Genomic DNA, 27,883 nt, shown 5'->3' with positions numbered 1-27,883 from the left:
GTGTGTGTGTGTGTGTGTGTGTGTGTGTGTGTGTGTGTGTGTGTGTGTGTGTTGTGTGTGTGTGTGTGTGTGTGTGTGTGCCTGTGTGCTTGCTTGACTGCTTGGTTACTAAAGTAATTGAAGAAAAAAGGAAAACACAGATGCATAGGTATTGATTTCTGACATCTGTTTCAGACATACAGGCACAAGGGCAATAAAACATTCACTCACACACACACACACACACACACACACACACACACACACACACACACACACACACACACACACACACACACACACACACCATCAGAAAGTGAACAAAAATTCACATACCATACACACACCATACCTACCATAGACTCTCTTGTTTGCATATTCACTGTTCAATAATGATTTCACTATTTCAATACATTTATTCCGATACAAATATACTGCTGTACAGTAAAGTAGGAAAGAGAGCAATTTCGTGTACAAGTTAGTTATTGCTGGGTCTATTTCTTGTCTTTCTGACAGGTGCGGAGTGAACTTTGATAGCTGGCAGTTTGATGCTTTTGTCTACAACAAAACAGAACAACACATGCACATGTACAAGCAGACAGACAAACAAATGGCCATACAAACAGACAGACAAGCAGACAGATAGACAGACAGACAGGCGGATAGACAGATGGACAGATGGACAGATAGACAGACAGGGAAACAGACAGACGGACAGATAGGCAGGCAATCAGACTAACAACAGACAGAGATACAGACAGACAGACGGACAGACAAACAGACAGACAGATAGAACAGATAAACAGACAGACATACAGACACATGCATTTCGTACACGCAAACCCACATCCTCACAGGTCAAACACAGGGTCATATTCAATTACCACTTTCTGTCTCTGAGTATCTTCTATCTGTTTGCTTTGAGGAGAGGAGTGTAGCTCCAGCCTTTGCTCTTATGTTTGACGCCAAATGAAGGAGACCTTGTTCAACTTGAGATAAATTGGATAAACTCGATGATTTGCTACAGAAAATCACACCCAAACAAAACTGTGAATTCAAAACAAGCTTTGCATTATAATAAGAAACAACATTTGCATAAAAATGCAGAAGAAGTAAGACAATACAAAGTATTGTGTAACACTGCATGAAAGGACATCTTTTCGGCATGCTGGAAAACAAGAGATGAGTAAGTAACAGGAGACACCAGGAACAAAGGAATAGATCATGTGAACAGAGTGTTCCATTTCCAGTGTAAAAGCAATGCACTGGGATAGACGTTCATCAATTAGCTGATGAAATGCATGAGTGACAGTGCTACTAATGATGTGTCAGGTATTGAACAATTAGGTGTAAACCAGACAGTAATGCGATGGGAATACTATCAATAGACTTTAATATTTGGATATGCATTGGTGTGGTCTGTCCACCAGTACAATTAGCAAGTGTATTGGTTCAAGTTTGCTTCTTGTGTCGCTGTGGTGTGTGTGTGTGTGTGTGTGTGTGTGTGTGTGTGTGTGTGTGTGTGTGTGTGTGTGTGTGTGTGTGTGTGTGTGTGTGTGTGTGTGTATGTGCAGTGGTGTAGCTACCACTGTTCACAGGTTGCATGTAAACCCCCCAGGCTAGCAATTTATTTCCGATCATCTGGCAGCTCGTGGACAAACCCTGGACCATCCAGACATGCGAACGTGGCCATAGATTTCAATTTTTCCAAGATGTCTTCCGCATCTCGGCTTCCTTGTAAGTCTAAGAAGCAGACATTATCGAGGTTTTGTTTCCGAGAATTTCTTATTTAAACTGTTTGACGTTGAGTTGATCATTTTCAGTTAGACTAGATCAGTAGACCGCTGCTTTGCATGTCATGCGTATACATAATGGCAAACAGTTTTAAAGGAATACTGTAAAATGAATGGCATTGAGTTAGTGACTATTAATTTATATCCTGTGCACTGACATTGAGCAATGTGTATGTGTGTACGTGTAATATTATAATGTACTCACATACATTATTTTTTGTCCGAGATTTGTGAACCCCCTTAGTGCAGCCGAGCTACGCCACTGGTGTGTGTGTGTGTGTGTGTGTGTGTGTGTGTGTGTGTGTGTGTGTGTGTGTGTGTGTGTGTGTGTGTGTGTGTGTGTGTGTGTGTGTGTGTGTGTTGAGTCAACATGTATTCAATTCCTGTTATTTTAGCTCTTTGCAGAACTTCTGGATGAGAGACGTTTACCAAAACAAAGTGCTATACAGTCAGTTGTTACATGCACCAACAGAAGTTGGTGGTCAGAGGTTGAGGTTCAAAGACACTCTAAGACACAATCTACAGAATGCTGGCATTGATCACCAAAATTGGGAATGATAGCACGTGACCATTTAAAGTGGAAGAAAAATATGAGATTTGGTTTAAATCGCTACGAGGAAGCTAGAATTGACAAGATTGAACAAAAGAGACTGACGTGTCACAACTATACACCAGAAAACTTGACTACTGGTACAAAGAATGTTTGCAATCGTTCTGTCATCAATATCTGACATATCTGTCATCGACTATGTCATTCTACAATTGGACTCTTTGCACACGAACGTGCTCATAAAAGACAAACTGTAAACAAAAACTGCTGAATGGAAGTCGTGAACTCATTGTTGAGTAGCGAAAAGGAAAGAAGAAGATAAAGTGTGTGTGCACATGCCCACAAGCAAGCAAGCATGCAGACCTTTTTAGTCTGTCTGTCTGTCTGTCTTTCATATATTTCCATTACAATGAAATTTCCATCAAACTCTATAAGCAAAGCTAAAGTCCACTACATAATAATCAGTCTGTCTGTCTTTCTTTCTTTCTGTCTGTCTTTCTTTCTGTCTGACTGTCTGTCTATCCATTTGCCTGTACATGTATGTGAAGTCTGTTGGTACATCCATGCATCCCCATCAGTCTGTCTGTATGTACCACAACTATAAAAAAACTGCACTCCATGTCCACATAATCAGGTTATTCACCCACACAACCTGCATAGCATACGCCACACTCACCCATTATTTCTGTCTTTAACTGTAGACAAAGCCTGTTTATCATGTGACCTCCCGACAGACTGATGATCAGGAGGAGAGACAAACTGCTCATGAACCCATCTGTACACAAAATGTCTGTTGCATTGTAGCAAGATATAATCAAGACTTCTGGACAAACTTGAATGTTAAGTCAGCTCTGACTTGTTGTTGAGCTTCAAACAACGAATCATCACTTGACGATTCATTGTGAGCTAAAATGCAAGCGCATAACATTAGAGAGAGCTTTGACATGAGACATGTTACTGAAGTAATAAGTTATTTATTAATTCTGTGAATATGCATGGTGATATCTTGATCAGTAATACTTGACTTGAAAAAGACAAACATATTATGATACAGTGAAACCTGTACTATGTGACCACCTGTGGGACCCAGGGGTATTGGTCGCTTAGTAGAGGAAGCCCCGCACTTTCACATACCTATAGCCCTGCATGCCAGACCACCACGACACGGAACTTACAAAGTCCTAAACGTCTCGTTTCTTGTTTTGTGCAATGTACATACTGTTTTTCGTCCATGTGGTTACAGACGGTTCTAATCAAAGCTAGCTACTGTGACAGGGAAAAGAAACTGGATAGAGTTTGCTGCTGCCTGGCTTCCAAACTCATCTTCTGCACCACACTTTCCAGCTTTGCAACCAAATCCAGCATTTTCTAATCATTTCTGATGAGTGGAAACTGGAATAGGTCATCCACGAGCTCTATGGCTTGTTTGTAAGTTTGAACTCAAATTTGAGGTGGATCATAATCATCATCTTCAGTGTCACTTGTGTCAATGCCATGTTGTCCAGCGTCAACGACATTTGCCTGCCACCTGCCTGCCATCTGCCTCGCTGAGATTCCTTTCTCAGACAGCTGAATTATCCTTTACCCGGTCACCTAGACTCAGAACTTTTCACGACATCATGCAAGCAAGAATTGATTTGGGATACAAGTGTACCGCACGTGTGTCGGCAACACCTCAGAGAGGTGACAGCCGTGTTGGAATGTGTAATCAAGACGAAAAGGTACATTGTGGTCGCTTAGAAGAGGTGTTAATTGCTGTAGGGCCTTTGGATTAGCGGTCGTTGGTCGCGTTGGGCAGGTGGTCGCTTAGTACAGTAGCTATTGTATGGGACAACGTTCTGCGCCAGGCAGATGTGGTCACTAAAGCCAGGTGGTCGCTGGGAGAAGGTGGTCGCTGGTACAGGTTTCACTGTACCGGTATATGCACATGCAAAACAATGCCAGCAAGCAGCAAGACAATTAGACATATTAGAAGGCAAACAAATTAAGGGGTTAAACAAAAACTGCTCAAATGAGCTAAGAAAGGCATACATGCAGTACGATACTAAAGATAAACAGACAGACAGACAGACAGACAGACAAACAGGCAGACAGACAGAGGGGTGGACATACATATATACATACATACATACAGAGGGACGGACATACATACATACATACACACAGACAGACACACAGACAGAACAAAAACGAGACAGACAGACACTACCAAACTGTCTCAAGAACGAGTTAGCAGAATTGTCACCTCACTGAAGAACAGATCTCAGTATCTTCGACATGGAGCTTGATTCAGATCCCTTACTAAGAGAGGGTGCAAGGGCATGGCTGGAATCCATCCCAATCTCTCCAAGGTTTGAACTGCAATCTGTTGATTTTTGCCTAGAGACACGTGTGGGGTTGGGGTGTGAGATACATGCAAGATGGATGGTGGTCCTGTATGGACTCGCGAGTCATTAGCAAATGTACGAAGTGATTTCTTAATTAAAAGATCTGAAGATAACCCATCACAGAAAGCCGAGAAACCGATACAGCAACAGTGCTGTAGTAGCTTTCGATTCTCAGTCTGGTTGTGACTTTGAACTTCAGAGAGGCATCTAAGGTAAAAGTCTTGGTCAGACATCGTGCTTATTAAAAATTTTGGGCATTCATTCTTATTTAAATTCATAATCCTTTCTTGTAATTATCGACATCAACACTTAGCCCCATTTCTTTATTTGTTGCATCACATTCACTACTGTATTCATATGCTATCAAAATCAAAACACAAACTTGGCTTGTTGCTGTTGCATGGTTATTGATCATAGTGATGACGGGTGGTTGTGGTGGTGGTTAAAAGGTCTGTAAAGTAATGACATGAATAGACCAAGATATGTCTGAGCAAGCTAATCAAGAGCATGTTACCAGCCCCTGGCCCACCCACTTCTTATCCTATTCGACTGCATCTCATGCAATAAACTGCAGCCGGTGCAATAAATGGTTCTTGAGGAAACAAATATGATACCAGTAAAATAAAATAAATTTAAAACGTCATTTTGCACTCACAGTACACATCTGAAAATCACCAACTCTAGGTCTTGCCAGCTGCTTCAGTCAGCTGTCTGGACTTTTGGGTCGCTCATTTACTACCTATCATCCATGCAATAACTATTACACCTTGAACAGTCATATAGGTATGCCCGATCTAAGCAAATCTGTGGTCGGTCATGAACACCAGTTGGTTATACGTATTCCACTCTGAGTCTTGATATCTCGGGAGCTCATTCTTAACAAAAAGACATCATCTCCCAAACTGAAGATGGGGTTACAGCAACAATGAGAGAAAATCAGAAAACCGAGAAATACAGCAATAACTTAGATGTAAACAGGAACCCATCCTACTGCATTTCCCTTGCTGTAGAAGACTTGCCCTGATAAATAAACTCAAATCAATTGTTTTTGCGGTAGATAAATTAGTGTCAGGCTCTACAGAGTCAAAGAACATGTAGTCTAGCTGTATTTGTTCTGAAGATTGTTTAGCCTGTTATAGCTCTGATAAAAAATAGAATATATATATATATATATATATATATATATATATATATATATATATATATATATATATTGACAGACAGACAGACAGACTGACAGACAGACAGACAGACAGACAGACAGACAGAAAACCAGATAGACATACAAACAAATCAGTTGTCCTGACAAAACGAAGAGGGCCTGGCAATGCAGACAATTTATGGTAAACTAAACAACACATCACACAGATAAACAATCTAGAGACAAACCATAATGAACAGACTATAACATGCAGATAAATAAGCAGATAGAAAAGCTAAACAAACCAATAGCCAGCTAACAGGTCAACAAAAACAGATAAAAAAGCAGACTGAAGACAGCAATACAGATGGACTAAAACTAACAAACTAAAATAAGATAAACGGCACAATACAACCGATAAAACTGAAAAAGACATGTGACTGCATTCAACAACAAAATAGACTGAGTCATTGCCGCAAAAAAGACCGCTCAACATGCGAGCATGACAACGGGGATGCATGCAAGGCCATCGCAAACAGACCTACCGAGATGAGCAAAATAGCTGGTCCGTTCCACTGGCAACCGTCTCCTGTAAACATTGCCAAGAGGTTTCCCGGCAGTTACATCCAACTTCCTGAACAGTTCTAGGCGTTTCTGAGGGTCTAGAACACAAGAGTTATAACTACTTGAACAGACAAATAGGCGAGCAAGTAGGCAGCTGAAAAACAGATAGACAAACAAATATGGATAACAAACAAACATGCAGATGACAGAAAAATATACAAAAAAATTGACATGCAAGCAAACTAATAAAAAAACAGTCAAAGACAAACAGACTGGTTCGCAGAAAGCTGGAGACAGACATAAAACAAATAAAGAGATCTGCAAAGACACATAAATATCAGCTGGCAAGCAGCAAAAAAGTGACAACCAACAGGGCATAAATTACAAACAATAGACTATAGAGACGAGCTGACTCGCACAAATGAAGAGAACGACAAACAAGCAGACAGACAGACAGACAGACAAATAAACATCCAATCGATATGAGGCATTTGCTTAAGTGAGCCTACATACTACGAGTTTAGATACACCTGCTGGAAGTTCAGAACTAGGTCATACTCACAAGCTCAACATTTCAAACAGAGAATGAGCAAAAACAATTGATTAATTTACATTAGGACTGTGGCACTGAAACACACACACACACACACACACACACACACACACACACACACACACACACACACACACACACACACACACACACACACACACACACACACACACACACACACACACACACACACACACACAAGCTTCCAACCGTCTAGTGTCGCATAGCCGGACCCTACCCGCCATCATACTTCCAGTGAGAAAGGGTCTGGTGGAATGCCTATATAATTTTGTTCTACACTTGCCAAGATTCGTGCGGATAAAGACATCTTTAAAGATAGCAGGAGGTCTAAGTAGGTGTCACTCAATTGCATTCTGCTGGTGTCGTGTGTGTTGATTACGGCCAATTACAATTGTAATTAAAAAGAAGTTGTCTGCCTGTGAATGGACATCCTAATCAGAGATTTGTTCACCAACCTTGTGAAGTACAATATATCGAATAGCACAAAGTCGGATGACGATCGGTGACAATTGAAGCCCAACTTCACAGACAACTTGGTCACAAATGTATGTCCCTCCTGCACAGGACAGTAGTTCAAGGTCCACAAGGTTGAGAAATGAATCTCTGATTAGGATGCCCGTTTACAGGCACACAACTTCTATAATTAATTACAATTGTAACTGACCATAAAATCAACACATATGACACCTACTACTTAGACCTCCTGCTATCTTTAGAGAGGTCGTTATCCCCACAAAATTTTGGAATAGTATAAGCATTTCACCAGACCCTTTCTTGCTGGAGCATGGTGGTGAGTAAGGTCTGACTATGCAAGACTAGCCAAGGTGTAGTATTAAGGACAGTCAAAGCAGGTCATTCCCACAAGTGGCAGACAAACTGACAGACAGCACAAACTAGCAATTATAGAGATTTAAAATTGCAAAACTTAATCAAAGTCAAGGACAAAAGCTTAGTTAATCCGGGAAGCTCAAGTAAACGACTTGCTAAGGATAGCAGTTTAGTCAATCAGAGTGTAAAAACTTGAGTTGTCAAAGTGTTGTAAATTTGAAGAACACATTTGCTCTGAAACTGCTGTTGCTGTTGTTGTTGTTGTTGTTGTTGTTGTACCACAAGCATGCAAACAAGTAACAACTAAATTTAGATTGATAGATGAACACATGTACAGACAGACAAACTGACAGATGTGTAACACCTTGCAATTTTTTTCTGCTCAACACGTTCTGTTTCAACCTTCGTGCACGTTTCATCATAATCTTGGCCGTTTCTGCGTTCTTGAAGCCCCTGAGTGATAAAACAACAACAAAAGGTCAGAATTAGAGATTTTATATCAATAAATCCACAACAGAAATAATTGTCAATTATAATACAATTGGAAAATATTGAGTAGGCCCTCAGTTCAATAAACAACAAAGGGAAAACACGCCAAAAATCAAAATTGAACGTGCAACTGAACCACACAAAGGTACACATTTGGCCAATAGTCTATCTCTCATGTGATACTGCAAATCACAAATCTTTGCTAGTAAAAGTTCATAAATTGCTGCAAACTCTATTTCCAGTGATTTTCCTACAATACATTTGATGCGTCCTGGGACGCATTTGAGGAGGTTGGGACGCAGATTTCAGACAGAGGGATGCATCCTATTAAGTGCATTCTTGTCTCCTAAAACCCATTACACCAGCAAGTTTAGACTATTCCCCATAAGGTTGAACTTCAAAATCTGCAATATTTCTGCTGCCTTTGGACCTTCCCGATGATCTTGGTATAGCAGAGCCTGGCATTTTCGTTTATTAGGTTAACTAAGCCCTTCCTACAAAGGACAGAGGATTCAGATACAAAAGGTGGACCTATGATCATTATCCAATTATCTTGTAAGATGTACAGAAAGCAACTGGAACTATTTAGGTTAAATGATGTAATATGTATAAGCTCTAATGAGCACACCTGGTGCGACCTCTATCTCATAACTCATGATCACTTCCTTATGGGGTAAGTGTAGGTTACTAAACTGACTTTGCGTCTAGTGCTTGCTCCAGTAACTGTTGACAGATGTACTTGTCATACCAGTAACAAATGCTGGCTGTGAAAGAGGATTCTCTTGTCAGCAATCCTATTATGACAAAACTATGGAACCGTTTGTCTGAAGAGAAAATTGACTGCTTGATGCACATTTTACTAGAAGGACCACCTATGTATCAGTTTAATTTTGAGCGTGCATTTTGCAAGTGGAAAGAGCACAAAGCTAGAAGGTTACTTGGACAGCACCTTGGGCACAAAGTGTTATAGGCACTCACTGCCACATAACATGAAACATAATTACAGACTGTTACTAGAAGTTTGTTTGCACAAGTTTGGTTAATAATTATATTAAACTAGTAAAACATGCCCACATGTTTGTTTGATATAGACTAGTCTATAGTAGAAAGTATTTGCCTATAATACTTGGACAGCATCTAGGCGTAATTTGTATGACTATATCATAACATTATGAGCATAGTCACAAAGTGTTATTATTAGTTTGAATTTTGGTTTAATAATGAAACCTGTCTACAAGTTTGGTTGATATACATACATTACAATTACATTCACCATCGAAAACGTTTACTACTGTACCACATTACCGACTTAGGCTGCGCCTTTTTAGGGGCGGAGCCAAATATGCGCAAGATGAGGACGCATGTTTGAAGGGGGTTAGGAAAATCACTGTTTCGTAAGAATTAAATGTTTGTAAACTTCTCTCGTGAGTCTTGAACACATGTGTGGAAGAGGTGAGGCTCAATTAACATTCGAATAGATGCCAGCCGACGTACCTACTTCATTCTCAACATGTCTCTGATGTCTTGGCTTGCAAATGTCAATTCGTTGACAAGACACTATATACTCTGAGCCGAGAAAGTCGTTTCTGCCCAACCCAAACAATGAACACAACCATTCAGACAACACTGTATGTGCATCCGCATGAATATTTGGGCTACAAATTTGTCAAAAGGTAGTAAGTGATGTAGTTAGTAAATTCTTTGCAATTTAATAAAGTTATAAAATTAAATAGCTTAGAACATTTATTGATTTCCAGTCAACTGCCACTTACCATTCATACGAGATTTTCTCTTCTCCAGCTCCTCCAGAAGGTCCATCAGCCTTCTCACCTCTAAACAAATCTGATGGATGAGCCGTCAATGGAGTCAGTCCACCTGCAACCTCTGAATGAGAGCTCAATGCACGACCATGTGCAACATCTGGTGTAGAGTGTGACAAAGCTGATCGATTGTTAGATAGTCGACTGATGCTTCCCCAAGCAGTGCGAGGATCAGGGGCTGGCGATCTGTGTACACTAGGTTGATTTTGTATGAGAAGATTACTGTCAGACTGAGTCGCAATTGGAGCTAAAACTGGCTGCCTATAAGTAGTACAACAAACCGAGTTATCAAAACTTTATGCAATACAGTAGTTGTACCAAATGACTAAATGACTTAAAAATACAATCAGGAATAATACATATCGAGCAGCAGCTCTCTAGCAATGTTTAAATGATAAACAGAAATTAGGCATGTGGATGCGCACATGTGTGTGTGTGTGTGTGTGTGTGTGTGTGTGTGTGTGTGTGTGTGTGTGTGTGTGTGTGTGTGTGTGTGTGTGTGTGTGTGTGTGTGTGTGTGTGTGTGTGTGTGTGTGTGTGTTTGTGTTTGTGCGTGCATGTGTGTGTTTGTGCGTGCATGTGTGTGTGTTTGCATGTGAGTACAATCTGATACACAACATTCCTTGTCTAATGTCATCATATTGTTTTCAAGTATCTAGTGCACCAAGCCATCACATTACTATCGACATTGCTGTATGTACATACTGCATTGTCACATGTAAAGGCCGTGCCTATATCTGTATAAGATGAATTGGAATTCAGGCTAATATTCAAGACAGACTTATTTGCCATTTGAACATGTCAAGGTATAAACATGACTACTATATACTGTTTGAAAAAGCAAGATTCGGCAAGATAAATAAATAAACATGACTACCATTAGCTGCCAGTTTCAAGAGCGTCCGCTTTTTCCTCGTCATCAATGCTACACCCCACCCCCACCCCCGACACAAGCACATGTAGACGTGATCACATGCTGAGCGTCTTCAACAAAAGCTTGGCTTCTACATGCAACCGGATTGTACGAAGCACAAAGTCTTCAATTTTCGGCTTTTATTCAAGCTCGGCTTTTATAAGCAACCATACGTTACGTACATCTAAATGTGATACAACTACAGCACAAAGCAATCGCTAAAATAAACTCAACAAAATGTTTCTCAACATATTCTTGTCTCAGCACTCATTTACAACAAAGGAGGATATTTTTGTCAAAACTATGCTGCCGTGAGAGAAGTGTTTGACCCACCAAGAACACAATCAACTACAAAATTATACCTTACACCAACTAATCTCAAGTCTTGCATTACCTCGGGGGTAGCTGTGGAGTTGGAGCTGGTCCCCAACCTTCATCCAACTGTGTCTGCATAATAACATAAATTTCACTCAGTAATGATATAATTCAACAGTGCACACATCGAAGAGTTTCACCTGATCGAAATCAAATGCTGATAAATCTATTTCCTGGTCGTAATCAAAGTCGTCCACTTCATCATCAAACTTCGCAGCAAGAAGAGCTTCATCCAACCGCTTACGTAAGAGGACACCACGAACTAGAGCCTACAATAAAAAATACGTCAAGCCCATCACTGACCAATCAGTTGACCAACTACCACAACATCATGCCATATGCACTTGTCTGTCTGTCTATCAATGTGCGTATGTATCGCTATGTGTGTCAGTCTGTCTGCCTGTTTGTTTGTCTGTTTGCATGTCTGTCTGTTTGTGTGTCTGTCTGTCTGTCCATCTGTGTGTGTGTGTGTGTGTGTGTGTGTGTGTGTGTGTGTGTGTGTGTGTGTGTGTGTGTGTGTGTGTGTACGTCAGTCTGTCTGTCTGTCTGCAAGCGTGTGTGTGCCATATTTATGTCAGTCTGTCTGTCTGTTTGTGTGCATGTCAGTGTGTCAGTATGTCTATCTGTCTGTTTGTGTGGCTGTCTAAACCAATCGTGTGGTTGTCATTATATTAGCAATTCATATTCTTAGACCTGTATTCTTATGGCTGCCTCATTTCTCTTTACCCATTCTTCCTCTCTCTTCTGTAGCCAGGGCAACCAATCCCATAAAACTACTCTAGTCACATGACCTCTCCAAGTAGCCTGTATCTTCACAGCAGCAACATACTACAAAATACCATGAAACACTACAGACCGGTTTCAAAATTTTCATAAAATAATACTTCTGGTGTTTTCTTCATTTCCTCTTCTAATCGTTTCCTCTTGCGTTCCAGTTGCCGTCTCTCTTCTTCCTCTCTTATTCGTTGTTCCTCTATTCTTCTCTTCCGTTCGTCTTCTGCTCGTTGTCTCTCTAGTTCTGCTAAAAGTCGACGCTCCTCCTCTCGTCTGTTAATATAAGACAGTAATGCAACAATAAGATGCAACACAAGCAAATGCTAGAGATATCGGTACAATATGTGTCCAATCATATAAACTACTCTAAATTGGACGAGGTGTGTGTGTGTGCGTGTGTGCAAGCATGCGTGTGCGTACATGTGTGTGTGTGTGTGTGTGTGTGTGTGTGTGTGTGTGTGTGTGTGTGTGTGTGTGTGTGTGTGTGTGTGTGTGTGTGTGTGTGTGTGTGTGTGTGTGTGTGTGTGATGACCATGTAAATGCATGCAGATAGACTGAACAACTATAACAGACAAATAGATGCTTTATCTGCACAAACATATTGCACCTTTTCCTCTCTTCTTCCTCTTGTTTTCGCTTCCTTTCTTCTTCTTCCCTTTGCCTCCTTCTCTGTTCCTCCTCCATCTGTTTCCTCCTCTCTTCTTCTATTCGTATCCTTCTCTCTTCTTCTCTCTTCCTCCTTTCCTCCTCTTCCACCTTCATCCTTCTCTTTGCTTCCTCCTTTTCCCTCCTCTCTTCCTCTAACAAACGCAATAACAATCACCAAACACTAAAGACTGCATACAGTGGCAATCGGTCAATACACTGAGTTTACGATGCATAATTAGATGTATTAGAGTTTACCTTCAATTCGCTCTTGTTCTCGTCTCTTCTCTTCTTCAATCCGTTTCGTTTCTTGTTCTTCTCTTCTTTGTTGTTCCTCTCTGCTTCTACGTTCTTCTTCCTTTCTCTTTTCTTCTCTCCTTCTACGTTCTTCTTCTTCTTTTCGTTGTTTCTCTTGCTCTTCTCTTCTACGTTTCTCGTCTGCCTCTCTCTGCATCCAAATGCGTTCCTGTTCTAGCCGCTTTAGCCTTTCACATTTCTTCTGAGTCAGCAAAGGCTTCATCCACTTACATACGCTAACGTTGTGGTATACAAATTAGCAATAATGCTGATGCACACCAGGGGGCAGATGGGCGCACAAACAGACTGGTAAACGAGATGGAAAGACAACAAACACAACAAAAACAAGCAAACAAACAAGCAGAAAAACAAAATTAATAACAGAGACAACAGACAGATACACATGTAAACAAACAAGGAAACAAATCCAAAAATTATATTTTTCTTTAATGTTTTAGCTGTTTAGTGGCTCTGCACCTCTGCTACTGAGTGGGATGGAACATAGATAAACCAACAATAATAAAATATAAGGTAGATAAGTAAACAAAAACAAAGAAAAATAACCAGACAAACAAATGAAGTCTACAGCGGTGGCCAATTGTCACCATGGTGCCACAAGTGGTAATAGACATTACATGTATGTTGTGGCCACAGAGGCATTCGGTAGTAGCGACAGACATTCTGAAAACAGGTTGGCACTTGCATATGGGTTTAGCCGTGACTTCTCAAACAATAGACTCGGAATCTCGTTCTGCTTCTTTTCCGTTAGTGCACGCAAGAAACACAGAAGATAGCTCAGGAGAAAGCAAGTGGGGATCCAAGCATACTTACACTTTAGCCCGTTCAGTTGACTAGCATGCACAACTGGGCGTTTAGAACGTGGCATGTCCTTAGTATCACATTCTGAGCACAATCTCACAGTGTACAATAAGAGAGTTAATAGTACAGTACTGGCATCTACATGAAGTCTGCTAGTGGCAACAAGGCTTGGTGCCACTCAGGGGCACCTGGACTTAGTAAGATTGGCCACTCCTGAGAGAGGTGGCTGCACATAAAGAAAACTAAATGAGATGGAAGTTCGTCATATGCATCTCACCTATATCCACGATAAACTCTCTGTATACAAACAGCTGCCTTGTGATTAATTTCTTCCTTTCGTTGAGCTTCAAAAGTCTAACAAACAAAAACTAAAACACTGCAGAAAGCAACCATATACATACCACTTACTATCAACACATTAAGCTCTTCTTGCTGTTTCTGTTGCTCAGCTGTAAAATAAGCCATCTCAGTCTATAAAATAAAACAAGAATGTCATGACATCTGTATGCACTCACACAAACAGTAGAAAACACATCTGATTAAAACGAATTGCAATATATCAAATTACTACAAACAAGTACAGTAGTATGTCAGTTATCCAAATGCCAGTTATCTGAAAGTGTCAGTTAACCGAACGCAAAGTGCCTCGGATACCCTCTAAAAGTACGCGATATAAACTGTTACATGCATGCACACAACAAAGTGAATGTCAAGATATTATGTAACATCACATGGTAAACTACTTTCTCATAGAGTGCAGTCAAGTTTGGGTGTTTTCTTTGTTCAGCAATATACATGGATTTGGTATAAATTAGTGCGCATGAGTAGCCTTGGAGACCCAGAAACATCGACCGAGAGAGTTAACGTCAGCTATCATAAATATTCAGAGTTATGGACAGGGTCAGTCCCAAAGTGATCAGATAACTTACATCCTACTGTACCAACACAAAGTAGTTGCATATCATTGCACACATTTAATACTATGATGACTAGCATTTCATGCTGCACCTACACATGATCCCGCTTTCGCAAATGATAAACCAACATGTGTATGCTAGTACAAAAGTCATGATTTTTGATGTCTGATTTGCCCTGTTCCAAATCTATTGTTCTCAATTGGAGTGCACATGCACAAGCGCGTGCACGCACACACACACACACACATACACACACACACACACACACACACACACACACACACACACACACACACACACACACACACACACACACATCCACAAGATGCTCACACAACACCAATCATAAAGGCTTGACAATTACTTCCTTGCAAGCAGATGAACACTGATAAAGTTGACGTACAACTGCTGTGAGGAAGGCCCACAACAGTCTACTTCCTCCCACACAGCTTGATGTCCCAGCAATGTGTAAATAGCTAAACCGTGTGATTAACTTAGACACGACACAAAGAGTTTGAAGATGGCAACACAACATGAGACATGTAGGTAATGTGATGAACGTCTGGCTGAAATATGTACACTGCATTGTGTTTATTTACTTTGTTAATTAATTACCTCGTGCTTAACACGTTCTCTTTCCAGTTGTCTCATCTCTTCTTTTAACTCTTCGTTCAATTTTTCAAGAGCAAGCTAAGAATCGAAATCAAGAAGATATGAAAAAGCTGAAAGTACCCGTTAGGTTCCTTGCAAGTCACAAAAAGTGTAATTTGTCTACATCGATCTGTCTGTCTAATAAGCTGAATGTTTGTGTGCCCTCTGTCAGTGTGTGTGTGTGTGTGTGTGTGTGTGTGTGTGTGTGTGTGTGTGTGTGTGTGTGTGTGTGTGTGTGTGTGTGTGTGTGTGTGTGTGTGGTGTGTGTGTGTGCGTGTGTGCACGTGTGTGTGTGTGTGCGTGTGTGCACGTGTGTGTGTGTGTGTGTGTGTGTGTGTGTGTGTGTGTGTGTGTGTGTGTCTGTCTGTCTGTCTGTCTGTCTGTCTGTCTGTCTGCTTGTGTATGCATATCTAAGTGCAACGTCTACCTTTTGCTCTTCTGCTAACCGCTGCTGTTCCTCTATCCTCTCAATCTCTCTTTGTTTTCGTTGCTCTTCAACTCTCCTCTCATTCTCTCTTACTTCCTCCTGTTTTCTCTCAAATTCAGCCCTTCGTTTGTCTGCCATCTCCTGCTGCTGCAACAACATCTGCTGTAGTTTCTTCATCTCCTCATTTTGATCCAATAACTCATCACCTGACGAACCTGCAAGTAACAAATCACTGTTGACCTGCACAGACGTGTAAGCTCTATAAGCCACAGTACAAACACAGACTAACATGTAGCCTCAAATATACATCTTCAAAACTGTGTGTTGCCAAAAATGAGAAATTAAATGTCTGACATAACATTTGTTGTCTACAATAGTACAAATGGACAAATGTTGGGCCCTTCATGTCGTTCAACATCGACGTTAAGGTCAGTTGCAAAGACAGTTTTCCGTGCGTCTAGAGACAAGGCCTCCCTGTACTACATGGAGGCTAAGAGCCAGCGCTACAATCCACCTGGCCAGACTCATCCAGGGGCACTGGCTATGGCACAGCTCTGGGACTAGACACCAAAGCCCACAAGAACCCGTCTGCTGCTGGATGTTACTGCCAAGTCAGTGGTCATGTCCACCCTAGTCAACGACAAGCTACATGTACTCATTTATATTCCTGAGTCGGAAAAGGCAAATGCGCATGAGTTCCTTGCCTAAGAGAATTACATCTGTGCCCATCACGTACTTAAACCCACAACCCAAAGGTTCCGGATGTTTCCATTCTCCAAATTTAACTCTCGCCACACACCTATATAGCACACACACACACACACACACACACACACACACACACACACACACACACACACACACACACACACACACACACACACACACACATACACACACACACACACACACACACACACACACACACACACACACACACACACACACACAGATTCTATTATAGCAAATGGCTTGTTTAGTGCCATACATAATATTAGAAGCAGCTCAACATAGCAAAGCTATGAAGACTCACTGCCTAGCAAAGAAGATAACATCTCCAATGCTAAAATCTTATCATAGTTCTTGCTACCTAGTACAGTACAAGTTAAGGTAAAGCAAAACTCCATTAATACTAGTAAAATGCTCGTTAGAATTGTGTTTGGCAAGTGCTGGTGTTCTGTTTTTGCCTAGTCGCATAACAAAGTTGTTGTGTTACATAGCAACGCTGGAACTCACAAAACAGAATTTCAGTTGCTCTTCTTCTAGCTTTGTCTTTCAATTCTTCATTTACGCTTCAATTGCCTCATTTGTTTACTTAGCTAGTAGCGTAACATGGTTGCGTAGCAATAATTTCTGTCAAACTAACGTGCGGAAACTAAAAATTAGAGACTTTTCTCTTCCTTTAGCTTTTCATATCCATTCCTTTTGTCACACATCAGTCTTTTGCTCCTTAGTCGTGTACAGGAATGAAATCTAGAGTCATTTCACTTTTTTCGCAAAGAAATTGTAATTGCATCGAGCCCTCAATAAGGGAACCTTGTTTCAATATTTAGTGCATATGTTGCGAAGTCAAAATTGCATTCATCTGGCATCATATAAATATATCACAGGGTATGTAGTACCCTGTATGTAGGGATTAACCAGGTTGTGTGGGCATGGTCAGATTTTAGACCTTCAGAAATCACCTTTTAATTAAAACGCGGCTAAATATCTTGAAAACGACAGTTAAAAAAACCTTACAAGTTCAACTACGCTTGACTCCTTCTGAATTGATCTCAGCTTGTCTTCAGAAGGAGAAAACTGCTCGTCAATTTCGGAGTTTCCGCTGGATTTTGTCTTCTTTCTTCTTCTTTCTTCTTCTTTCTCCTTCTTTCTTCTTCTTCTTCTTCTTTTTCATCACGCATTTTTCTTCAGTCTGACGATCTGAAGATGCTGTCGTTGTTGCTGTTTAAGTTTGTTCACAGGCAGCTAGACATCAGAAACCGTCATGAGTGCCGCTGCAGCTGCGTTGTTGCGTTTATTGACTGCTAGATGATTGTTTGCTGTTCGATTTATGAGTTGTGTTCAATCAATATCAATATTGTGTTATAGAAATGTTTTAAGCAAATAAACGGTTGCCAAACAACTAAACGGGTGAATATTCGAACACGGTTTTAAAGTTTTCTAGTGCAATGCGTCTAGATGCTCTAGATAAAGTTTTGGTATCAGCAGCGTCGAAATGAGAAAATGATAGGCTTCAGAGTGTATCCTCTTTTGGGGCCTCATATGGTTAATATCTCGAGTAGACAATATAAATTCAAAAATTCACTTCTGCAGATTGCTAGAACTTTATGCTACTAATGTCAGTGAGCAATATTATTGACTATTGGCAGACTATACAATTTTCGTAGAGAAAAACATAAATTAGGAGTCGGCCGAGCCTTTTCATTCCTTCTATATGAAGATGCACTTTGATATCTTAGTTACGTTGAGATAATATACACGAACTATTAGTAAAGAAATGTGCAAAGTTTCAAGCAAGAATGTTTAGGCAAATTCAAACTACACGCGTTTCCCTGACCTAATGAGTGCTGGAAAGGGGGGCTTTATGTTGCTTGGTCACGTGCATGTGCGCAAATGTCGGCGTGTGCATGTAGCGTTCAATGACACCTGGCCAACAATGATGACGAAAAAAAAGCTGAGCTGCTGAAACTGGCATCTCGATTCTCATAGCAGTGACATGTCTATCTAACTTAACGAATCTTGCGATTTCAATTAAGTAGTCTAGATAACAAACTCATCAACATTCTGAAACGTGATGCATGACCACCAATGGAAATGCGAGCTTGCTTGTTGCCCGCATCAAGAACTTTAGTTATATAAACGCTAATACTCATACCCCACTGGACACAAACTTTAAATTATGCAAGCATGCATCTAGAGATTGTTGTAGACAACCAGGAGATCTAACAGCTAATCATCTGCATACATTCCTTCTCCAATCTCGACCTTTTGCACGAGATCGAATTATTTTGCAGTACACACACACACACACACACACACACACACACACACACACACACACACACACACACACACACACACACACACACACACACACACACACACACACACACAACTACATGCACGTATGCTCGTAGCTCTGAAGCGAGTAGCTAGAACACAGCTCCATACTTACTAGTGATACTATTGCAACTAAATGTAATGTCTGATTCAAACCACCTATACACAAACAGTGCATAGCTCTTAGCGTATTTTGCAAGTACACTGTAATCCTAAGATCCACATGCTCGAGATATGAGACTATACATGTATACCAAGTATGATTTAGGAAATGTGTAATTTTGTTAGGCTATAAATCTTTGTTTAATTAGTGGAGTACGCTGTGCTTTCGTACTCTTAAAAACTGATCAAACTAGAATTTTAAAAACTCTCTGAAAAAAGAAATATATGTAGGGATTTATAAAAAGTTGTCCTTTGATTTGCACGTGGTGAGGCGTGGCCGCATTCCACGATAGATCTGATATCTTCGCTATCGATTTTCGTCATTATGCCGTCGATTTGAACAGTTGACGAAGACCTCATCGTGTTAGTGAACTGCTAGGAAGACGTTTCTTACTGGCGACAAGCCTCGCTAGACGAGCATGCGCTCTTCATCTGATATATACGGGAGTTTGTTCCCTAGGCTGAAATTAATTAAACGCTGCCTTACATGTACTGTACGAGTCCCAAATTACGTCAGGGAAGCTTGTCTTGCAGTCTTGGAATTTTTTCACCTACGAGACCAATGGAAGGTCGTCGCGCTTCGAAGCGAGTTTGTAGGCCTATCGCCGATCCTGAAATGCTCGATTTGGAGTACGTGGACTGTGACGGGGATGAAGAGGAAGAGTTCGGAGTCGCTGCTGGTCCTGACCAGCGCGATGATGACTCTGATTGGGACGATGAGGTTCAGCGTCGAATTGACGCCCAGGCTGCAGTCCTGGAGGCTGAAGAGTCCGATCAGGAAAAGGACAAGTCCACGGAGTAAGTTTTGCAAGTGCTTCTGTTAATTTTTGTTTTGTATCTGCCTAGCTAGAATGTTTTTCGACTGTGTTCTGCGACTTCCGGTTTGCTTGACGTCAGCCCTTGCGATGCAGCCGAACAATTTCGTCGCATTGCGTAGCATCGTTTTCTAGAGAGAAATAAACGCTGCAACTGCGTAGAGGTATATCTGCACGAGTTTTTTTCGAAGCTGGTCGCGCAATTTTGATTACGGTTACGAGTACGGCGACCGTTTTTTGTTTGGTCTGATTGTGAATCTTTTTCTTGGCAGTGACGAGTCGGGTGTAACAGGACCAGAGGAAGAGGAGGGTGGTGATGATGGGTTTGCGGACTTGCTCGCAGCCGACGTCCCTGGACCAAGTGCAGCGACTGTTCAACCACGGTATCTTGTTTCCGGTTTTGTATTAATTGCTTCCAGGTTTTGTATGCGTGGATTGAATTCTCAAACTCCTTCATTTCCTTTACAGGCGACGTAAACGGGCACGGCAACGTGCTCGTCAGCCAGTAGAGGAGGAGTGGGTGGCTCCATTCTACCATCCAGACCCGAACAAGAGGTACGTTAACACTAAACCTGCTTTTTGTCTGATGTGGGTAATTCAGTGTGTTTTGGATTGGAAGCCATGACTTCTGCTTCCCTAATGTGCCTCTGCCGAAGGGCAGAAGAAGGCCGTGGGATGCAGAAGAACGGTATGTGCATTTATTGGTGTGTAGGGCCAAGTTTTATTTAATAATTAATTAATTTGTAGAAGGCTGATTGGTCTTGGTCTCCATCATCCTGATTGCTGTGATACGGATGGGGGTCTGGAGTGTCAGGTAAGTGTGCTACAGTACAAACTTGATGCTAATTAGTATCTTTGTCATTGATTACTGAATTGAATTATTTCAGAATTGCGATTTCGAACCTACCAGAAATCCAGGCCCCCAGCTTCCAGCAGGTATGGTGGGACCATCGCCGATCGACTTGTTTCGTGTCTTTTTCCCAGATGCCGTCCTCCAGGATATCGCTCGACATACCAACACAAAGGGGCGATATCGTGCTGAGTCTTTGAACTGCCAGTGGTAGCACGACACCTACCCACAGGAGCTGGAGGCCTTGTTTGGCCTCCTCTTGGGCATGGGAATTGTCCGGTTGCCAGCTATTACAGACTACTGGTCTAATAAACGATTTCTTGGACACATTGATTTTAAATCTGTGATGTCTTGCCGGCGGTTTAATGCCATTATGCGAGCATTTATGGTATGTCATTGTCTATAGGCAAGCTGTCTGTCAGTAAAGTTTTGATGTTGTAAGTTATGAATAGATGAACACTTTTACACCACCAAGGCGTCCTCAGAACACACCTGGTCTGGCTGCAGCTGCACCACCAGCAACTGAACCAGCAGTAGCTGCACCACTAGCAGCTGCACTACCACCACCACCAGCAGCCAGACCACCTCAACCGCCGGCAGACCAGCGACCAGTAGACCAGCAACCAGCAGACCAGCAACCAGACAATGCAGGTGTGCCTGAGGACAGACTTTTTAAGATTCGTCCTGTCCTCGACCATGTAAGTATGGTGTAAGTTTTATAATAATGCAGATGTCATTGCAATTACATTTTCAGATCAAGCACACCTGCCGCCAGCTCTACCATCCGGGGCAGGACATTTGCATAGACGAACGAATGCTCCGGTTTAAGGGTAATCTGCTGGCACTTAGTTGTTATGTTTATTTGTTCTAATGCATTTTTTCACAGGTAGATCTGGTATGAAACAGCACATGCCCAAGAAACCCATCAAATGGGGGTTAAAGCTATGGGTCCTAGCAACATCATGGGACCCAAACTTCCCCCTGGGAGCCGGCTACGTTGTTGATTTTGACGTATACCTTGGCTCTCAGGAAGGCGCCACCGAGGAAGGCTTGACCTCCAAGGTTGTCATCGAGCTCCTGCAACCCCGCAACCCTGACACACCAGCAAGGTCTCTCGGCAAAGGTTACCATCTATACCTTGACAACTATTATTCATCAAGTAGTGTTTATTTGTGTTTGTTTGTTTGATTGAGGACATTTCCACCAATGTTGTTTGTTCTTTAGAACAACTTTTTGAAAAGCTGAGAGACATACACATATACGCAGCTGGCACAATACGTCGATTAAGACGTGGTTTTCCACCCCAGCTGAAGGGCAAATTGTTTGCGGGGCAGCATAGAGGTGCCTGGAGGTGGACCAGGGATGGACAGTGCCTCTATGTAGTCTGGAAAGATAGCGTGGATTGCGCCTTGCTCACCACCATACACGCTGGCACGTATGACGGCAACACCGTGGAGCGTAGGAGCAAGGCCAACGGGGGTATAAGACTTCGGTTTAGCTAAGTAGATGTGGTGCATGTTGACGTGATCTCTTTCAGGTGCAGTAAAGGAAGTGCCAGCACCTCCAGTCATTCCAGACTACAACAAGAAAATGGGAGGTGTCGACCTCTTCGACCAGATGAACAGCTTCTATGCGGTCTTGAGGAAGGTTTTCTGTTGGCCTATGGTTTACCTCTTCAACTTCCTTGAGACCGCTACCACCAATTCATACATCTTATATCGAAGCTGTTCAGACAACAAGGTGATTTTGCTTATATGGGTTGTATAGTTGATATTAATAGTCACCTATCTTTAGATCAGTCATAAAGATTTCATTCTGAAGCTGGTCGAAGAGTTAGTTGCTGGTCTAAGTGCCAGCAACAAGTACCAGGCTCAACGCACTGGAGGGCGACCTGGCAACATCACTGCGGCTCCCGACTACATGAGGCCGATGTACCACATGCCGGCCTGGATGCTGAAAACATGTTCGGGACGACAGTAAGCAAATGTAGCATCTACCAGTACTGCAATTGACTGTCATTATTTTTTAGGTGTATTGTATGTAGATTGCGGGAAAACCGTCGAACATGTATTTATAGCTGTTGTGTAGATTGCGGTATTTTTTTATGTTTTACTGGTCAAAGGAATTGTTTTAAGGTTTATCATCAGTATAGTATGTTAGCTAAACAATGTAGACTAGAGGTAAGTAGATTAAGACGTGAAAGGCCAGAGGATTCTATTTTTATATATCGAGAAGAATTAATGTAAGTAGTTGTATATACTTGTAGTTATGATGTGGTAATCACAGTCTTGGTTTGTAGGAGTGGAAGTGTTTTTGATACTAGGGCAGGAATTATCACTGTGTGTGCAACTATTACCTCGTCAGATAGAGGGGCGTGTTTCATGTCCGGGAAGTTCCCTTTTGGGGGAACTCCCTGTAGTTGAAATCAACTTTTTCTGTTGGGGAGACAACGTACTACGTGTGTGCCAAATGGCGCTTTGAAATTTGCAAGGACGTATTTACAATTGATTTTCTTGCTCTAAGTGCCTGGTGGTGTCTGCCAGGCCCGACAATGTGAAAATCAAAGGCTAGTAATAGAAACAAGATTTAGATACTATGAACCAAAGCCAGACATCATTTGTGAATCCTTCCAACCACATTCCCTACATTTTACTTTTAGTGGGTTGGAAGGATTCACTAATGATGTCTGGATTTGGTTCATATTATCCAAGTCTTGTTTTTATAACTTATTATACAATCCCTACATCTTTCTTTTTTCAGAGAAAAAGTTTTTAAAATTCTAGTTAATATATAAATATCGTATATAAATATAACATATCTTGACCATAATTGGTATGACAAAAGAGAGGCTCGATCACTTCGCTTGCCAATTAATGACTATCACCACAGCAAATGCTTTTTGCATCTAAGGCCGGCGCCACTCTGTTTTATTTCTATGTTTCTCGTCACCTTAGTGCACAGAAATCAATAACCCCGTGCAAACCCCCGAAGATGTCCGAAGAAACAGGGTAAGCAGGTTGTAACTGGCGCCAGTAGGAATTCATCTAATAGCTTACATCACCAACATGGCAAAAAATGGCAAATGAATAAGGAGCTGCTGTTAAACGGTAATGCCCCCTCCCAGCCAGATGGCTGGGGTTCCTGTGCACTAAGCAGGAGCTATGGGCCATGCTAAGCAATCCCCTGGAGCCTGGCCAGGTGCTCGCAGGAGCACCGACTGCAACACCAACTGTGGTGTGGGCACCCGAAGTCCCACGTGGACCCCAGTGGCTGATGGACTTTGTTGGAGTCGGAGGCCTTAGCCACCCCAGTCAAAGACCAGGTACTTATTTATACTCCTGAGTTGAGAGAGGCAATTGTGTGTAAGTTTCTTGCCCAAGGAAATTATGCCATAGCTCGCCATCACTGTGACTTAGACCTGTAACCCTGCAAGGTCCCGGATGTGATCACTCCATAAGATGAATCTCTAGCCAACTGAGCTATCCCACCACACATGCAGTCAAACATTCTCTGACACTGTGCATACAGCAACGTGTTAATTAATTTCCTATGGCACATGCTCTCTGGTATGTGCACATGCCTTGGGGTGTAAAATGTGAATCTATGCATGCATGTCAATCACTAGAGAGCTTCACGTTTTCTTTCAGAATCTGCACCAACTTAGCATCCATGTCTTTGTTAGCTATTTCAGAGTACTACTTTTATAACTAAAAAATGTATTTTTGATCAAGTCACGTGATCAAATCACACGAGGATAGGGCATAGCTGTATTAGAAAATAGAATTGTAGTTTATAAAAATAAATTTGAAAATTTAATTAATTGCTAATATATCTGACCCATAACTCATATGGCACTTACTAAGCATATCTCCTTGTATGAACGTTTCTATTCCATTGCACTCTTCTTTCTCCATATCTTCAATAACCTACAGTACATGACACACAACCCACAATACACTCATCTAATGTCAAACATCTAATAAAATCAATTTCCTATTTACTTGTTTTGACATCATCACTTCTTTAATGCTAAATTGATCACCTAACTCGAGCTTTAGCTTCTCCTCTAATAATTCGTCCGTTGTCTTGCTTTGGATGTCAACATTCTCTATGGTTTGTTTCCAGTCTTGTAGCTCTCTTTCTACTCGCTCGTCGTGACAACCTCTGATGGCTGTGAGGTAAACGACCATTGAATCAGGAAGACACTTAAGACCGTCTGGATTCTGAAAAAATAAAAAAACTATTTAATAATTTAAATATGTGAACTCCCTTGCCTAGTTTAACATAATTAAAGAAATTCATATAAACTCGTAACTAATGTGTTTTCAACCTCACTTCTACACCTATAATCCTTCTGAAGAAACAATAGACTTTTCACTTTCCTTCCAATCATGCAAATCTATCTAAAACTGTACAAAGCAACTGTCTTTCCATGTCACCATAAAGTCTGTAACTTCGCTAGAATAGTCTGTAAGGAACAAAGTAAGGGGCCGTCTGTAATTGTTGGCAAGTGTTACAAAATGAAAAACCATCGTTTTTCATACCCCCAAAAGTTACATTAATTTTGATACCATGCATGATCTAGATGGCCAGGCATATACGTCCACAGATAACGAAGAACACTACATTCTCTCAAGAAGGCTAACCTCAAGATTGCTAGAACAGAATAACAGATTACTGGACAGTCAGCGGGTATTAAAAGTAGCTTCAGTACATCAAGTAGTCATTGCTTTAATACTCAAGCTAATCTTTTTTGCATGGTCTTCCTCTCTTCACTAAAAAGATGTGTTTCTGATTCCCAGCAACTAAAAATGAGGGTAACAATTGCTCTTGGCTGTCATTTCCTAGTTCATCTGCTTGAGAAAACAGTTGCTCCACACTGTCTCTTGGTCGAGTATTTGTAACCCAAAGGGTCTTTGCTTTCTTGAAGAATGCCTTCCTGTCGTCCAACGGAGATAACTTCCACAGTGTCTCAATGACAGAGTAGTAGAGACTATTACTAATGTTCTCGGATTTCGAGAAGAATGGACCCTTACCGCGCCGCCGACAAAAGGCATTGTCTGTATGGCCGCCATATCCGGTTTTGACCTTGGATGCCAGCAAAGTTTGCACATCTACTGCACTGTGCACAGTCTATAGCATTAACATTTTCCAAAACTAAATGGCTTTCAACCCACCCGCCCGCATGCAAAAGTTTTTCGTTTCGTAAAAACTGCTGACAATTACGACAGGCCCCTAACAAGAGTGTTTACACATATGAGACATACTGTACAGTTGCTCCTGGTTATGCAATGTTAGGTTCCCATATAATTGTTGTACTTCAGATAAACAATTGATATCACACTAGCCATTGCAACCAGGTAATTTTCTGTTGTTCATTTTTGCAACAGGACCCAGTAATTGCAAACATGAATTTGACTGTTCTAGTAAACTCTATTCTTAAAGGAACACTTCACCAATCGATGCACGCGCAGTAGACGTTAACGTACACTAAGGCCTTGGGCTGCGGACCGAACGCTTGCTGTGTTGTGCGGTGCATTGATTTAGTCTTGCTTTCCGAGGCCAACTACGAGAGCACACAAGAGATGGCTCTAGACACTTCAAGCAACTCTGAAAGTGAAAGAGAACAAGTTACAGTTCATAAGCAACTCAGTCGTTCGTACGTTGTAGACTCCACATGATCGTCTTGAGTGACTTGCAATTGCTCGGTCTTTCGCATTTTCCTCCGCGTTTCTTTCTATGAATGGAGGCCATACTACAGTACAAAAGGGCTTGCGGAATGCAAAAAACACAAGGAAACATGCGTCACCCACATAATCACGTGACACAAAATGCCTTCATTCTATAGCCAAACCATCGCTCGCATAAGTGCTTTTCGCTGTCGATTGAAGGTGAGTCAGTGATGCAAAAGAAAGTTTTACTTTCGCCTAAGCAAATATCAAAGTCTACACGAAGCGGTAAAACAAAACTTAAATTATTGGACGTTATTTGAAAAAACGTCTCGTACCATGTTGTTTTTGCGTTATCATAATGCTCAGATTTGCTCTGAGACAGCACCAAACTTCCCAACTTAAAAAGACCAGAAACGATTAGCGACCAAGGGTGGAGTGAAGAGTTAATGCGTGTGCATCAATCGGTGAAGTGCTTCTTTAAAATCGACATTTTGTGATTGGCTGTCTGTTTGTTGTCTGAGGTTGCTATGTACAAATACAATTCTGTGATTAGACAATTTTGGCCACAATAAAAAAGCATAACACATTTTTTGAGCAAACCTAGCTAAGCAGTCACAAACATGCACATGTCTGTGTACACACACACACACACACACACACACACACACACACACACACACACACACACACAACCAAACATTATTAATAAACTCTTGAGTGTACACTATTTGCTTTTCATGTGACTTTTAGTCCTTTTCTGATAGCTCATATCTATAGCTGAAATTATAACATGATCACGGTATGTATGGAAAAACTCACTGGCATAAAAATTTATTTACTACAGTACCAGACCAGATATTTAAAATAAATATAAATAATCAATAAATACCAAACAAAAATTTTAAAACATATATTTTAATATCAATAACAATACTATTAAGTTAACGTTAATAACAAAGACTATAATAAAAGTATAAAAAGTATTAATAACAATATTAATATTAATAACAATATTAATATTAACTATTAATTCTTGTGTTTGATCAATAATCCAGTCAGTTAGGTGTAGTTACTATACCTGTTGCTCGTATTCACTTTTTCCGTCATCTTCACCACTAACGACACTCTCTAGTCTCCATTCATTTCTATCATCCTCTTCCTCTGACATGTCGCTCTCGTGTAAGGCGTCCAGTTGACGTCTGATTTCTGCGTCAATATCATCCTCGTCGTCTAAGACATCCATGGCCATGCCGACAGTTTGAATATCTGATTATTAACTTAATCTAGACGTTCTACAAGGAGAAGCGAATTTTGCCGTTTGCACTACAACAAAGAATTGATATCAACTGTTCTTGGTACATATCAATTTATTAGCAGT

The 27,883-nt window shown here is 41.1% G+C and overlaps 3 protein-coding genes across 3 annotated transcripts; 2 read left to right on the top strand and 1 right to left on the bottom strand.

The window, feature by feature from the left end:
* Positions 1 to 372: 372 nt before the first annotated feature.
* Positions 373 to 27,840, bottom strand: LOC134188876 (trichohyalin-like). Its single transcript, XM_062657084.1, has 20 exons — positions 27,584 to 27,840; positions 24,835 to 25,056; positions 24,693 to 24,759; positions 15,944 to 16,158; positions 15,481 to 15,555; positions 14,357 to 14,419; positions 14,226 to 14,302; positions 13,091 to 13,365; positions 12,795 to 12,987; positions 12,298 to 12,460; positions 12,107 to 12,241; positions 11,554 to 11,682; positions 11,433 to 11,485; positions 10,078 to 10,386; positions 8,181 to 8,269; positions 6,396 to 6,512; positions 3,156 to 3,228; positions 2,999 to 3,097; positions 864 to 1,000; positions 373 to 537 (listed from the first exon to the last, which is right to left on the bottom strand). Exons 1-20 carry the CDS (start codon positions 27,752 to 27,754, stop codon positions 458 to 460), a joined length of 2,742 nt encoding a protein of 913 aa, XP_062513068.1. The 5' UTR covers positions 27,755 to 27,840; the 3' UTR covers positions 373 to 457.
* LOC134188941 (uncharacterized) lies at positions 19,648 to 21,116 on the top strand. The gene is made up of 6 exons (XM_062657155.1): positions 19,648 to 19,966; positions 20,256 to 20,366; positions 20,452 to 20,538; positions 20,603 to 20,671; positions 20,731 to 20,797; positions 20,871 to 21,116. The coding sequence occupies exons 1-6, from the start codon at positions 19,656 to 19,658 to the stop codon at positions 21,045 to 21,047; spliced, it is 822 nt and encodes a 273-aa protein (XP_062513139.1). The 5' UTR covers positions 19,648 to 19,655; the 3' UTR covers positions 21,048 to 21,116.
* Positions 21,009 to 23,393, top strand: LOC134188940 (piggyBac transposable element-derived protein 4-like). The gene is made up of 8 exons (XM_062657153.1): positions 21,009 to 21,221; positions 21,286 to 21,531; positions 21,588 to 21,663; positions 21,720 to 21,992; positions 22,058 to 22,312; positions 22,371 to 22,573; positions 22,628 to 22,809; positions 22,863 to 23,393. Exons 1-8 carry the CDS (start codon positions 21,099 to 21,101, stop codon positions 23,077 to 23,079), a joined length of 1,575 nt encoding a protein of 524 aa, XP_062513137.1. The 5' UTR covers positions 21,009 to 21,098; the 3' UTR covers positions 23,080 to 23,393.
* Positions 27,841 to 27,883: the final 43 nt, after the last annotated feature.

This window comes from Corticium candelabrum, chromosome 13 (genome assembly GCF_963422355.1).
Source record: "Corticium candelabrum chromosome 13, ooCorCand1.1, whole genome shotgun sequence".
Lineage (NCBI taxonomy): Eukaryota > Metazoa > Porifera > Homoscleromorpha > Homosclerophorida > Plakinidae > Corticium > Corticium candelabrum.
Note: the sequence above shows the minus strand (reverse complement) of the source record. Positions and strands in the feature narration are given on the sequence as shown.